General features: G+C 49.3%; 1 protein-coding gene across 1 annotated transcript; it reads right to left on the bottom strand.

The window, feature by feature from the left end:
- Positions 1 to 2,541: 2,541 nt before the first annotated feature.
- LOC140532313 (uncharacterized) lies at positions 2,542 to 14,482 on the bottom strand. The gene is made up of 7 exons (XM_072650707.1): positions 14,393 to 14,482; positions 13,162 to 13,269; positions 10,221 to 10,274; positions 10,008 to 10,125; positions 5,073 to 5,194; positions 4,051 to 4,123; positions 2,542 to 3,046 (listed from the first exon to the last, which is right to left on the bottom strand). The coding sequence occupies exons 1-7, from the start codon at positions 14,480 to 14,482 to the stop codon at positions 2,931 to 2,933; spliced, it is 681 nt and encodes a 226-aa protein (XP_072506808.1). The 3' UTR covers positions 2,542 to 2,930.
- Between the last annotated feature and the right edge of the window lie 293 nt (positions 14,483 to 14,775).

The raw sequence follows: 14,775 nt of genomic DNA, 5'->3' as shown, positions 1-14,775 counted from the left end.
GTGCACAGCATCAAGACAGAGAGATGATGGGTAAAATCTGGAGAAGTTAGTTATAAGGCTGGTGCTCTCAACCTTCTGGTGGCTTGGACACAACACTCAAAGCCAAACGCACTATCATCAGGCCTTTCCCATTCCCAGGATCCCCATGATTTTGGAGGGGATAATACCAAGGTATAAGAAAATCCCAGGTAGAACCAAGGCTTTATCAAAGTTGTGCAGAAAGTTAAATCAGAGAGTGAACTTGACAAAGTCAACATAAAATCTTGGCATCACCAGCAATGGAACAGTCCTGACGTTGCTTTCCCTTTAACTCTCATAAGCTCATAGAAGACTGGAGAGAATTTTCTGTCCATTTAACCCAATGCCTTCCTGCCAGCACCTCCACATACTTTGGGGGAAGCTGAGTCACACTAGTATTGAGGTCAGAAACATGAAATATATTCAGTGAGTGAGCATAACAAATCAGGGGATTCCAGATTTGGAGCTGGAAAGAGTCTCTCAGTTCTCAGCTCAATGCGCTTGCTTTATAGAGGAGGAAATAAAGACCCAGAGATGGTGGTGACTTGTCCCAGACCACCCAGTGACTCAGTCAGGATCATGTATCTAGAGCATCTTATTTAGTCCATCCTCATTATACAAATTAAATGACTTCCCCTTGGTCACTGGGCTGGTGGTAGGGTCAGGGATTCAATCTTCCAGTGTTTAGCATCCTTTTCTGTATGAGAGCTGACTTGATGATGGCTAAGGTCCCTTCCCTACCTTAGCATTATATAATTATCATCCAAATGAAGGGTAAAAGAGGCAAATAATAGCCTTAAAGGTGGTAGGGCATGCTTGTGCTAAGGTACATGCAGAAATACTTCAAAATCTTGGGGTCTAGGGTGTGAGAATGATACCTCTTGGATGCTCCTGGAGACAAAGAGAGAAAGTCCACACTCCTCCATCTGCTACTGGCTCACTTCCTTATTAATTCTCTCTCTGGGTCCAAAGACCATCTAGTAGATGTGTATTGAAATGTCCTCAGAAAATACTTCTAAAATTTCTCAGTCACACATTCACATTCTCTTTCACTGTCTCTGAGCTACAATCAGTTATCATGAGATTCCTGCCATCACATAATTCACATGTTGGCACAATCAGTTCTTTGCTGGTCCCCCTGCCACCAACAGGTTTTTAGGAACAAATGTCCCTGGCACAAAATTTGTAGATTTGCAAGGCTATATCGACCAGTGCTGGGCACAGTAGCTCGAGCATTGGGAATATTTAATATGTACGTGAACAAATCATACAGAACCTACACAATTACATATTTTCTATCAGCATAAGAGGAAGAAGGGAAAAGGGAAAGAGGGAAGAAAGCATGAGAAGAAGTCAGACTTTAGAACAAATGACCCCAATAAGTCCAAAGCGTTGAGAGTACCATTAACATCCCAGAGGAACAGAGAAGCATCCAGGAAACCTCCCAGAGTTCCTATTTGTTTTTAAAGAGGCAGGGGAGGACAAAGAGTTGAAAAAAAAAAACAATCATTTTTTTTTCAGATTTTAGAGCTGCTAGCTTATGCTCCTAAGGGTGCCCAGATCTTGTCACTCATTTCTTGTTTTTGCTTATTGGTGATAAACAAACAGTGAAATGAACGTTTTCACTCAAGTCAATAAATAGAATTGTGTTAATCACAGAAATTAGCAACATTCTCTTGGGCTTGATTGGAAAGGCTGGAGGTAGAGGGGAAAGGAGAGTGAACCAGTGAGTCCCCTTTCCCACACACCCCCTGCCCCCAGCTCTTACTGAGGTGTGATTTGGGCTTCCAAAGGGGGGGTGGCCTCAGCAGCGGATGTGTGGATCATGGCTTCCTTAGGCTTTGCTTTGTCTTTGAGGTGGGCTGGGGAAAATGCTTGAGTCAAACAAGCCTCTTCCAGTTGAGGCTGGGGGATGGGCAGAGGGGCTGGGGTATTATGTGACAAAATAGGGCAGTTAAACCACAGCTCAGCCTGCATCTTCTCAAAGGCCACAGTTAGTGGTAGATAAAAAGCAGCCTGCATCAAGGGGCCGTTCAAGGGGGCTGTGGCTGGCCTCTCTGGGCCTCACACAAGGAGTCCTCCATTGTACTTCTGCCTCGGGTTAAGAATAGGAACCATGCACATAGTATTAAGTCTCATGAAAATGATCAACAGGCCCTGCAGGCCCATCCACCCTGTGATGTAATGCACTGAGAGGACACAGTTACATGTCTCTGTGTGCTGCCTACTGAGGCCTCCTAGCAGATGATGTTCCCAGGGTTTGTTGAATGAATATTAGACTCGAGACAGTGTGCCATCTTTTGGCTCACACTGTGCATGCCAGTCCTAGCTACAGTTGGCCATTTGTCAATGCCCAGGCAGTTCCCACGCCTGCTGCCCCAGACATGAATGCCTGGATGGAAAGGCAGGGACAGTGATACTGAGCACCCCTTGACTACCTCACATGCTGCCCGGCTCACACAGTGCCTGCCTCACGCACTGCCTGACTCAGGGACCACTCAAGTAAAAGGTCAGAGCCAAAGGTTGAGATGTTGCCTTTTATTAATGATTTTAAACTGTACAAAGAGCTCATATGCATGAATTAAAAAACACACAAGGACATGTTATTCTTTTAAAAAGAAATATAAAATAAATCTGAGACAAATAAAACAATTCCATTTTGTGAGTCAGAAAAAAAAATCCATGTACTTTTGTGTTGTAGAAGATGTGTTAGGTGGCTATACTACCATGGTGTCTATTGATTAGGAATACAGCACGAGACTTTCTCAGATCTCCCTCCCATTAGACGAGGCTCAGCAGCAGACAACAGCATGGGCTGTTCTGGAACATTCTCACCAGCCCCAGGCAGGCAAACGGACATGTGTGGGTGGGGGACAATCTTCTGTGAGGTATCACAATAAATAAACCCTTGATTAAAACAGGTGGGCACGGCTTCCTGGGCAGAGACCACGATGCTGGGGGCCTTCACACTCCCAACTCAGATAGACGGACAGATGGATGGACAGTGAAGATTCAGAGATGGGACAGGCTGGGGTGGACATAAGAAGCAGACAGGTTCAACATTCATCATTCCTGTTGTTCCCTGCACTTTTCTGAAGTTCTTATATTTTTCTGCAAGATTTTATTTCCCCCCAATTACATGTTACAACCATTTTTTACATTTTTTTGTTTGGGGGTTGCAATTTTTATCCCTGCCTTCCTCACCTCCCCCTCCCTAAGACAGTAAGCATCCAGTGTAGGTTATACATGGGCAATCATCCCATACATTTTGGCATCAGAACCTATCTAACAAAATACAAGAAGAAGAGCAAGGGCCTTAGAGGGGCTGGTTCAGAATGCAGCCTGTGGTTATTCTGATTTTGTAAGGCAGCTTGTCCATTGAGAGTTACATGATGAGGCCAAGCTGGAGCCTGAAAAGCAGCTCTGCCTCTTCAGCTTGTGTGGCTTTTGGGGGCTCTGAGAGGGCCTAGCCTAGCCTGCCTGTCAGGGATGCCTAGAGCAGAGCTGGGTCAGTGAATCAGTGCCTGCTCTTCCATCTTAGAAATTTCCATGTCCTCGATCTACTGACCGTGGCAGTAGGAGATAGACCAGCCCCACTTTACAGATGGAGAGCTTGCAGCAAACAGAATTGTTTTACCCAAGGCATACTCTTGGTAGGGAAGCCTGGCCCAGACCTGGGCATGCCAGCCTTACCATCAGCACAGCTCCTTTCCCCACTGTCCTGCCTGCCTCACCACTCAAAGACTGGGCACAAATGGCAAAAAATACCCACAGTGCTGGTCCACTTAATAAATACTCATGTCACCTCATGGGATCAGGACCTCACAAGTGCCTGGAGACTCCCACTCACAATGCTTTCCCAACCACACACGTAGACAAATATTAAGGTATTTCACTCCCTGAACATCAAGGCAATTTGCTGACTGACTAAAGGATGCATCTAAGGAAGGATGTGCTGGTCACCCCAGTGAAAACCCTCCCAGAGACAGCATTTGTTCTTTGGGGCTCTCATCTTTTGTTTCCAACACTTACTTTCATCAAAATTCTCACAGCTACAGGACTGGCTTTTCACTATCCTGTTTTTCTTCTGCTTCTTCATCAGAACCTATGTGGGAGAAAGGAGGAGAAAGGGATCAAGCATTTATGAAGGGCCTACTACATGCCAGACACTGTGCTAGGCCTCCTACGTTCATGATCCTCACAACAACCCTGTGAGGTCATTGCTGAGATTAGCCCCACTTTTCAGATACAAAAATGGAGGCTCTGGAAGTTGAAGTAACCAGACAAGGACGAGGCAGGTATGACTTCATGGCCTCACCAAGGCTGCACCCGACTACCCTTGTTACCCATCATGGAAGGGTTACTAACATAGGGAACCTAGTGAATGCTGCTGATCTGATGTAAACAGAGCTCAGCAAAACTTTTAATAAAGCATCTCATAACATGCTTAGAAAAAGAGGATGGAGAACTGTGATGAGAACTGAGATGATTCAGATGGGACCAGGGAGCCGTTCTTACTGGCTCCAGGGTGGCTCAGCCAGTCTTCAGTGCTGTGGCCCAGGAATCTGGCCTGGGCCTCAGGCTGCTTATCATTTTTAAGAACTTGAGCCAAGGAGGAAGAGACAGTCTGGTTGGAAAGTTTACAGACAGAATAAAGCTGAGAAGGAGAGTGCAGACATCAGTGGACAGTCAGTCCCCAAGCACTACTGGCCAGCTCTAGCCCTGGAAGGCTCTCCCTTTTGGATTTGGAAGCATTCTGACACCTGTGCAGAGTCGCTCAATGAGCCTCCTTCTTTTGTCTGAGCTGCCCCCTCCCTGGGGCAGGCCCTCCAGAGCTTTAGGGTTCCATGATGCTGTGACTTGAACAGAAGGCCAGGTAGGAAGAGCCAGGAGTGGGATGTGTGCCCACGAGCAGGGGATGTCAGGGCTGGGGCTCTATCCACTTCAACACATTGCCAACAATGCCCCTTGTAGGAGAAATTCAGTTCTTATTGGTAACCAAGCAGTCCACCAATCCACAAGGCTCTAGGGGACCCTGACTCAGCCAGACTCACCACATCAGGCAGGGTCCAGGCAGGGATTCCAACCTCAGTCTCCTGACTCCTAGATTCAGGGTTTTTCCCATGGCGCAGCTCCGCTGCTGCATTAGAACGCCTTTCATCAGTGTAGGGACTTCCTGGGGAGGAAATTCCATTCACCAACATAGAGCTGCCTACAGCATCAAAAGCATGTGACTGGCCCAGGGTCACACAGTCAGTATGAATCAGACAGGACTTGAGCTAGAAGGGGACAATCTATTAAGTGCCTTTTTTCCCCCTAAGCCATGTCTATGCATCAGACACTGAGCTAAATGCTTTACATATACTGATCCTCACAATGCCCTGGAAGGAAGGCATGCCCATTGTATAGATGAGGAGACCAAGGCAAACAGAGAAAAAGTAACTTGCCCAGGGTCATGCAGCTAAGTCTCAAGGTCAGGTGTGAGCCCATCAGTATCTCTCAGTGACTGAATCATGAGCTGCCCACCTCACCAAAAGCCTGTCGCCTTCAAGTGATATCAGAGCGAAGCTGAGAGCACGCCAAAGCAATCTAGAATCAGTCCTGAAAAGCGACTCCCATGTTCACACCTCTGACCTCTAGGCACATGACCAAGAAAGGTATACACCACACATAGCTGGCCCTCCCAAATGCCCTGGACCCAAGCAGATGCCTGCTGCCCACAGGATGGGCATCCAAACAAACCATGGCTAGTGGATATCGGGTGACAGTGGAGAAGTCCAAGCCTGGGCAGATGGAGATGAATGGGGAGTGAAGGAGGATGAGAAAAACAACCTTTACAATCGTGCCAACGGAAGGGAAACATGAGCACCACGAGGACCCTCCACACAGTTCTTCACGCAGAAGCACAAGTCACCGCCATCTTTAGCGGAAGATGGAGGGGGCTGGGTGGAGGTGGGGGGCGATGGGATGGCACAGTGCATGCACTGTCAGGCTGGGCCATGGCCTGGTTTTGCTGAACTGCCTGCTTCTTCCTCTGTTGTATTGTTTGTTACAAAGGATGGACCACCACGCAGGGGAGGAGGAGGGATAAATGAGGTAAAAACAAAAAGTACTGATAAAAATGAAACAGTTATTAAAATTTTATCATAGAAAAGTCAAATAAAAATAGAAATCCCAGCCTTATAACAGAGCAGGGTACACTCGGGAAAACCAGAAAGGTCAGTGTGGGCCAAGACTTTACAATGCACCTTTATTCCTGCTTCCTCTCTTTCTTACTTGCCATATGCACAAAAACCCACACGTGTAGATGTCTGAATCTTTGTGTGCAGAGGTACATACGTCTACATTCATCTGTGTTAACCAATGACCCACTCTGGCTCCACAGATGGCCTTGTCTGGGCCCGTCTGCCCCCAGAAGGGGGCAGGTGAGAAGAGGCTGGTAAGCAGGGCATGCTGCCCCCAGAACAGCTGCCCTGCCCCCTCCACTGTGAGAAGGCTACAACCCTGTGGGGGGCCTGCTTCCTGCTCAAAGCGGCTGGGGTGGGAGCTTTAGCCAAGATGGAGGATCTGGAGCAGAGTTCTGCCTCACACATTCACTCGGGCCACGGTGTGTGCCTCAGCTCAGAAACCATGTCTTTGATGTGAAATTAGTGGTTTAAAAAAAATCCCCCACAGGACGCAATGAGCAGGAAGCTTTGTTTCTCAGCTATACAGTCACAAATCACACAATCTTTGCTGTGGTTTAACTGCTTTCTTCTCTGGACACTGCTTTTTAAGGTAACACTACCAATACCTCAGGCTCATTCAGCACCAATAACCTCATCTGGCCTTTGACAAACACCCTTAGGCCTGAGCTGCTCTAAAGCCTTCCAACTGTGCTCTCTCTAAAATGTGGCTGGGTATTTTTCAGCATCCGTGGGTGTCAGCTGAAGGAGAACAAAAACAGTCCTTCCACCATGTCTGGTCACCTCCCCAAAATGAGCCCCAACTCTGAGGCTGCCACAATGGTGCCCGAGCTCACTCAGATGGTCTACACCAAGAGGCACACAGATTTCCATGACAGACTTTGCTTTCCCAGAACCAGCCCAGCTGAGTGCAGGGAGGTTCATCACAGAGAAGATGGCAGGGAGGGGATGAATTCAGTGTTTCCACGGCAGAGGAACAAAGTAGCTATGGCAACAGAGGGACCAAAGCCTTTCACCATGTCAGTAGCTGGTGCTTCATAGCTCCCAGAGCAGTTCACATCACACCCCCAACAGTGATCTGTTTCCACACAGTCTTTGGTGACAACAGGAGGCAGCATTTCTTCACCAACACCATGGGTCTCTCAGGAGAGAAATCTTCATACAATTTCTGAAACCCAGTGGCCAAAGGTCTGCCTGCTTTTCCCACTGAACAGACTAATCAGACACCATCCCTCTCCATTACACCTCCACACACCTTTACACACACAACCAAGCCACCGTGGATAACCAGGCACTAGACTTGTAATCAGCATGCCCTGGATTCAGACCTGCTGCTACCTGGGGGACCCTGGGCACATTGCTGACCTTCCCCCTGCACCCCAAGCTCTATACTGGCTCTCCAAAGCCCAGGGACAGCAGCCTGAGAATCCCAGGCCAATTCCAGAAGGCCCCCTTTCTGGATGTGCAAAGGAGACCATCCACTTCCTTCTGATGCTAAGGAACATTTATATTCCAATGTGTTTCCTGCACTGGAAACTCAAGAGGTGACAATGACAAAGAAATGCAGAATTACCCAGCCTGGCCCCACCCCTCCTTCCGTCCTCAACCCCCACCTGGTTGCCTGGCTATGATGCCAAGGTCACTTCCCAGCTCCACCAGGTGGCACCATGAGCAAAGCATAGCCAGCCGGAGGCCAAATCCTACCATTCCTCCTTTTTGGGGCAGTCACCTGGACCTCAGAAGCACTGACAACACCTACCAAGAGAATCTGTGTGGGTCCAGAACCTCCTCCTTGCCTCCTCGGGGCGGGGGGGCGTGGGGGTGGGTGGGACCATGAACAGTGGCAGGCAAGTGGAAGTACCAAGCTGGGGCGGGGGGGGGGGGGGGGACCATGAACAGTGGCAGGCAAGTGGAAGTATCAAGCTGGGGCGGGGGGGCGGATTTCCAATACAACAGGGAAGAAAGCAACAGCCAAATGCCCTTTACCCACTTCAGACTCAGGAGGGGAATAAAACTGCCCATTTGAGAGACTTCCAGGATGCTGGATGAGGGCTGCCCTCTCCACAGCATCCTGAACCAGCAGAAGTCCTGGAAGAGAAGGCATTGAGAGCCCGAGCATTAGTCTGCCACAGCAGGACAGAGGGCTAGCACCATCTAAAAATGCTTGTCAACAGGTACCCACATCTGCCCATGCATATGGCGGTGAAGGTGTGACTTTGAAAAGCTCTGGAACACCACGACAGTGGCAATGCCCCTTTTCCCACCCCACCCCAATACAGGACACAGCTGGCCTGAGGGACCAGAGTGCCCAGGGCTGCCACTGGACTTTTCCTTCTCTCAGTCCCCTGAGAATATCCTGTTCCCTTCAACAACAAATGGGTCGCACCAGCAGATAAGAGACTTGCAGCATCTCTTGAAAGAGAAGGCATTTGAACCAGCCACACCTGGTACCTTGATGGACCATCAAAATAATAATGTGGGGCAAGAAAGAAGCTACTGTACATGACTGGCCTCCCTCCCAGCAATGGCAGTGTCTGCTGGAGCTCATGGTGATGCATGCGCCAGCTCCTTGGGAGCACTGTGCCATGCCCTGGCATCAAGGAGGGCATTGCTAAGTGCCAGGCTAAGAGAGTGAGGCCTCGCCCTCTGCGGATGCTGGCCAGTCATGTGCTCTCATGCCCCATTGCTCTCAAGCAATCTAATCATCTGTATCTCTGACTCAAGGCAAAGCCTCGTTCCTCCTGGCATCTCCCTCGTCCAACTGGCTGAAAGCAAACTGCAGGGGTGTATCCAGAATGACTCAGGAGGCAGAGGATGGACCCACAGAGCAGCCACAGGAGGGAGGAGTGCCTGACACGTGGCTTCTTTTCTCCCCCGACTCACTCCCATACTGTCTTTCCTTATATTTTAATTTCATTGTCTTATTTTAAAATTCCCTGAAAATGGGTACAGAGAAACAAAGCTGTGTGCCAGGACTTCCTTAGGCATCCTCCCTCCCATTTATTCAGTGTGTTACAGTAACTTTCAGCTCCAGGCTGAACATGCAAATCCAAGAAGTGCTTTAATGATTAGTGCTGGTACTGCTTGATGGCTAGGTCTGAGCACAGAACTTCCTAAGCAGTTAATGAGCTAACACAAAGGGGGACCAAAGGGTATCTAAAGGTGGAAATGGTGCCCTTCCTACTGCCTGGAATTTGCTACTTTTAGACTAAGTGCCCTGAGAGGAAAGGACGTCTAAAGTTTGCAACAACAGCGTCAGAAAGAAAAGTCCAGTATCTGGCCTGTGGCTCCATGAATCATTTGGGCTTCTACTCCAAGCCATTCCCTGCAAAGAAAGCCCTGGGGCCCAGCAGTCAGAGCGGTGGCTTTGACGTGATTCGACTGTGAGACACACCAGGCCTCAGACGCTGGGATCTCATCACCTCCTGATCCTCCACTCAGCTCTGAAAGGTGTTGTTTACAGGTCTTGTATCAGTCAGACTCAGTCCCCTTCCCTCCAGACTCTGCTCTCAGGGCAGGACCAAGATCCATCTCATATGTTTATTTCTATAATGTCCACTATATTATATATACAGATGCAGGTCCTATCCTTTCTACAGTGTGACAAAGTCTATGTTTTATTGACCCTGGTACCTCCTCAAGCACTTGGCAGAGCTTAGAAGGGACAGAATGACTGAGTCAACACTGGAAAGTCATTGTGGCCCACCCCCAGCAGCCTCTGCATGGCCAAGAAAGTTCCCAGGGACGTTCCTGGGGTCCTCCCCCACCCAAGGCAAGCCCTTGAGCTGTGAGAGGGGAACTCACTGTTGTCCTCCTCAGCTTCTTGAGGCAGTACTTTGAAATCTAGGAACCAGGTTTCAATCCACGCCAGAATGAAGGAGATGATGGGCAGCACATATCCAAAGGCCCCCTGAGAGAAGAGCTGAAAGATGGAGGGGGAGGGGAAGGGTCAGCCTTTGGCCGTTGGCAGGCAGAGCACCCAGGAGATGTCCCTGGGGAGGGAAGAGGGCCTCTTACCTTGGACAGGATGACTCTGACTAATAAAAAGGCACTCGTCACAGCTGTCGTCAACTGAAAGACAAAGGATTGAGTTCAATGCAGATGCCAATAACAGTCTCATCACAGGCTCAAGTTCTGTAGGATGTGACATGCCCACCATAGCAGCTCTTCCTCCACAGAGAGGGAACAGAGGCCCCTGCATGGCCCCTGGACCAGGCATGAGCCCCCGGGCCTGCTCCTCACTTACTAGGCATCCAGGTGTGTGCTGGGAAGTGATGCCTTGATCGTGACCACAGGGTGATCTCTGGGGCCCCAGACACAAAATTCACCACTTCCACCACCCAAGAGTCAGAGAACTCTTGGAGGGAAGAGAGCAGACCCACAGAGCCAGCATTGCATGGCCCTCTCTCTGCTCTCATCCTTCCCTAATATTTGAAGATGGACAAATGTTGGTAAGGGTCCATCAAAGGATCCCTTATTCGTGTAACTTACCCTGAACAGTGAGTGAGCACCAAGTCAGTCAAAGGCCTTGGGGAGCAGCTTCACACACAGACAATCACTGCCCAGAGGAGTTTTGTCCACTCTCTGGACAGCACTACCCCTCCCCAGACCCCTGTCCACCTGGAGATGCCACCCGTCCTTTCCTCTCTGGCTTGAGCCTCATGTTTTGTCTCCCCACTGGAATGAGCAAAGGGACCATTTTATTTGCTTGTACTTGATCCCCCTGGTACCTGGCTTAATAAATGCTTTTTTTCTCTATTTCTCTAAAGAACCAAAGAATTCAGATGGATGGCATTATAGAGATCCCCTAAACCAATCCTCTTGCTTTACATTTACAGCTGGGGAAACTGATAATCAGGGAGGTGAAGTCACTCACTCAGGGTCAGAACTGCTTAGGTGGTTGGCCAGATGGCAGAGGGGACCAAATGACCAGTTTGTACTCCAGAAGACCCAAGTTCAAATTCTGCCTCAGATGCTGTCTGGCCCTGTGAACATGGGCAAGTCACTTACCCCTCAATTCTCTCATCTGGAAAGTGGGAGCAGTGAGGGTACCTGCTTCCCAAAGTAAAGCTCTCCAAAGGCACTCACTGTGGGTCAGCTCATCTCATCTGGCCCAGAGGCTGGATCAGGTGCTGTTCCAGCATCCTTCTGCGGATGGGCATGGTGGGAAGGGGGCTACCAGCTCCAATGTCATATTTTCCAACACCATGTTTTCCAGCCCCAGGGAAGGCAATCTTACCTCCCTCCCATCTGCCAGGGCCCCTGCCCTCCTCCGACTTGTGTCCTTGTCCTCAAATCCCCATAAGAAAGTAAAAGCTCCCTGGGAACAAGGCCTTGATCATATTTACAGCTCCTTGCCTGCAACAGACAATGAATAAGTGTTTTTTGAATGAATACCAGAGAGCTGGACCTGGACTCAGGAATAGGCCCCCAGCTGCCACTACAAAATGTCCAGGGAAGGCTTCTGAGCCTCCATTTTACCATCTGTAAAATGGGATAAGAGGATCTGACAACCTTAAAGGGTTGCCGTGTGGACCGAAAGAGATAATAGCTGTAAAACAAGTCTTAAAAAAGCTTTTGAGCCCACACAGACCTGAGCTGCTATCACATGCTACCTACTAGGAATGGCTGGTTACATCAAGTCAACAGCACTTCTGTGCTTAGCACTGTGCTAAGGGTGAAGAAGCTGCAGATGGGATGGAACAGGACCAGCTTCTTGCAGAAGATGGAAGGTTGGCTGGGATCCAAAAAAAGCTGGGGAAGGTAGAAGTGAGAGATGAGGAGGGAGAGGACCAGAAGTTTAGGAAACAAGATCCCCCGAGCCTTGCCTGTCAGTGACACCCTTGGCGATCCAGTCCCCGGGACAGCCCAATCCCAGCCCCCCAAGCAGCCCTGCATGAGAAAACATCACCACAGACACCAGGGTTTTCCTAAGAAAGTGACATCATCACTCCCTTCACAGCAAGGGAGATCCCTGCCTCCAGACATTAATGCTTCCTCCTCCCTGGACCAACACAAATAACAGAAAGTACAAAGTTGTCTGCAGCTGGGTCCAGGGCACGAATGCCCAGTTACACAGCGGTTTGTTCCCCAAATGAGACACTGATTGGGATAACCCTGGCCTCAGGAGAGCATCAGAAATGCACCCAGAAATAAATGGAAGAAAAAAGAAAGATGGAAAGATGTCTATTTAGAATCACAGAATAATACGAATGAGGGTAACAGCTAATATTTCTATGGCACTGACTACATGCCAGGCACTCTGCTTTACAATTACGATCTCAGTAAAGGCTCAGAAAGGCCCAGGGAATCTCTTTTTAATAACTGAGGAAACTGAGGTCCAGAGTGGTCACCTGCCCAAAGACCTAGAGCCACTTTGCTTTCCCTTTCCTAAATTCACAATTCCCCCTCTTCTTCCCTGTATTTATTTCCTGTAAAGCTGCTGCCCCAAAAGTGGACTGGCTGACCAAATCCTTGCCTCCAATTTCTCCTCTCACTTTTTCACGCTTCCCCCACCTCTAGATTTAGGGTTGCAGGCTGGGAGTAGTTTCAATCCTGGGTCTTCAGGTGCTTCATTGACAGAACAATCTCACAGCCACACAGATTTTCGTTCCTTGGTCCCTTCAGGTATGTGCAGCACAAGGCAGGGAAGGGTGTGTCCCCTTGGCAGTCACCTGTGTGGCCTTGTGATCCACAGGACGAATCCTGTTATCTTCTCATTAGTAGGTGAAGGAAGCGCCTCGAGAGCCAAACCAACCCTGAGTGTGCTGACGTGCCCACAAACGGGTTGGATGGCACATCGATGTCAAAGTTCTACCAAAAGGCAAACTGGGCCTCTGCTGCCTCAAACAGGAGACCCTGAGGTATGAAGAGGGAATTCCAAGGGTCTCAGCACCCAGCTAGGCTCACTCCTCACTGTCAGCATTTGGGGGGAGAGGGGGAGGGGAGAGATACTCACTGCTACTGCCCACCAGTGGCGCAGCCTGCACACGGCATATGCGAGGATTAACACTTTAAAACGAAAAACTGCCAGGAGCTGTATCAAAAAAGAGGGAAGAAAAAAAATCTTCTCATTTTAATGGCCAAAAGCAAACACCTATGACATACTCAAAGGTTAATAACCAGGACCACGGCTCCTAACTTCAGAGTGACAAGGACTCTTAGAGAGCATCTAGGCCAATCCCTTCCCTTCACTAATGAGGAAACTGAGGACTTGTCCCTGACCACATAGACAGTGAGTGTCAGAGGGGAGACCTGAAGCCAACTCTTCCTGACTCCTGGTCAGCACCTGGCCTGCCTGTCATGTGGAGTCGGACAAAGCCCAGCGTGTGAAGGGACAGAGGAGAACAAAGGACTGGGCCAGGACAGAAAGAAAAGCCAGCCCTACACAATGGGCCTGACAGTCACAGTCTGGGAGAGAGGAAAGGTCCCAGCCTGCAGGAGGTAACAGAAGGGATGCAGGGAAAAGCCAGCCCCAGGCCTGCCTAGGCCACTTCTCACAGACCTGCTCAGATTTAAAGAGAACCCAGGATTAAAACACCCTGTCAGGTGACTCCACACACAGCAACCATCTCCTTTTAGAACACTGTAGGAGAAGATCTTCTGGAATGTTCCTCTCATTTCATGTGCAAACATAAACTTCTGGAATACGTACAGGAAGGAATGGGGTTAGGCAAGGGGTCTATGTCCCCACCTTGATGAGACATCCACTGCTCTCAAGAAATGGGTGAATGGAACGAGGAGGGAAGAAAGGAAAGCTAAGGACAGTCATCAACAAGAAAACCTGTCATCTTTTACTCTCCCTTAGCATTCAGAAGACATGGGTTCAAGTCCAGTCTCTGTAAAATGTATGACCCTGAGCAAGTCACTGACTTTTGTAAAATGAGGGCCTTGGCCAAGAGAATGCTAAGGCTCATTGGGGCCCACAATGCTCTGTCTCGTCATTCCTTCCTACTGGTCTCAAGTTTGCCCCAGCTTGTCTCTCAGCCTTCTGCAGCCACCTGTGATTCAGACCTTCTCTAGCCTGACCCCAGGATCTTGCCACCTCTCCCTCAGACCTGCTCATTCCTCCCAGAGCCTTCGTTTTAAGGAGGAGGCTCCAAACTGCCTCATCTTCATTCCTCCACAGGCTGTCCTCCTGACCCTGCAGGATTCTGTCCACCATGAGCCCTTGCCTTGTCTCAGCCTACCTGAATGTTACCTTCCTGCAGGCAAAGCCTGCCTTCTTCTCTGCCTTTCTGCATTTCTGTTCCTAGGGCTTCACAAGGCCCTTGGCTCATGGTGCCTCCCAAGCTCCTCTGTGGCAAGGACAAGCTGCCCAAAGTCTGGCATACTGCCTTTAATCAAGCCTGCACAAGAGCATCCCTCCTTGCCAGCCTGTTGTTTCTTGGGGTCAGAGGATTCTAAAACTGTATGGAAACCTCAAATCTCTGCTCATCCACCTCCTCATTTTACAGAGGAAGAAAGGAAGGCCCAGACCACAGAAGGCAAGGAACTTCTGCAAGGTCACAGCACCAGAGCACATCCAGTAGAGAAACCAAAGTGTCCCAGTTCTGTTATTTTTTCTTCCACC

The sequence above is a fragment of the Notamacropus eugenii genome, chromosome 3 (genome assembly GCF_028372415.1).
Source record: "Notamacropus eugenii isolate mMacEug1 chromosome 3, mMacEug1.pri_v2, whole genome shotgun sequence".
NCBI classification, from domain to species: domain Eukaryota; kingdom Metazoa; phylum Chordata; class Mammalia; order Diprotodontia; family Macropodidae; genus Notamacropus; species Notamacropus eugenii.
This window is presented reverse-complemented; position numbering and strand designations above follow the sequence as displayed.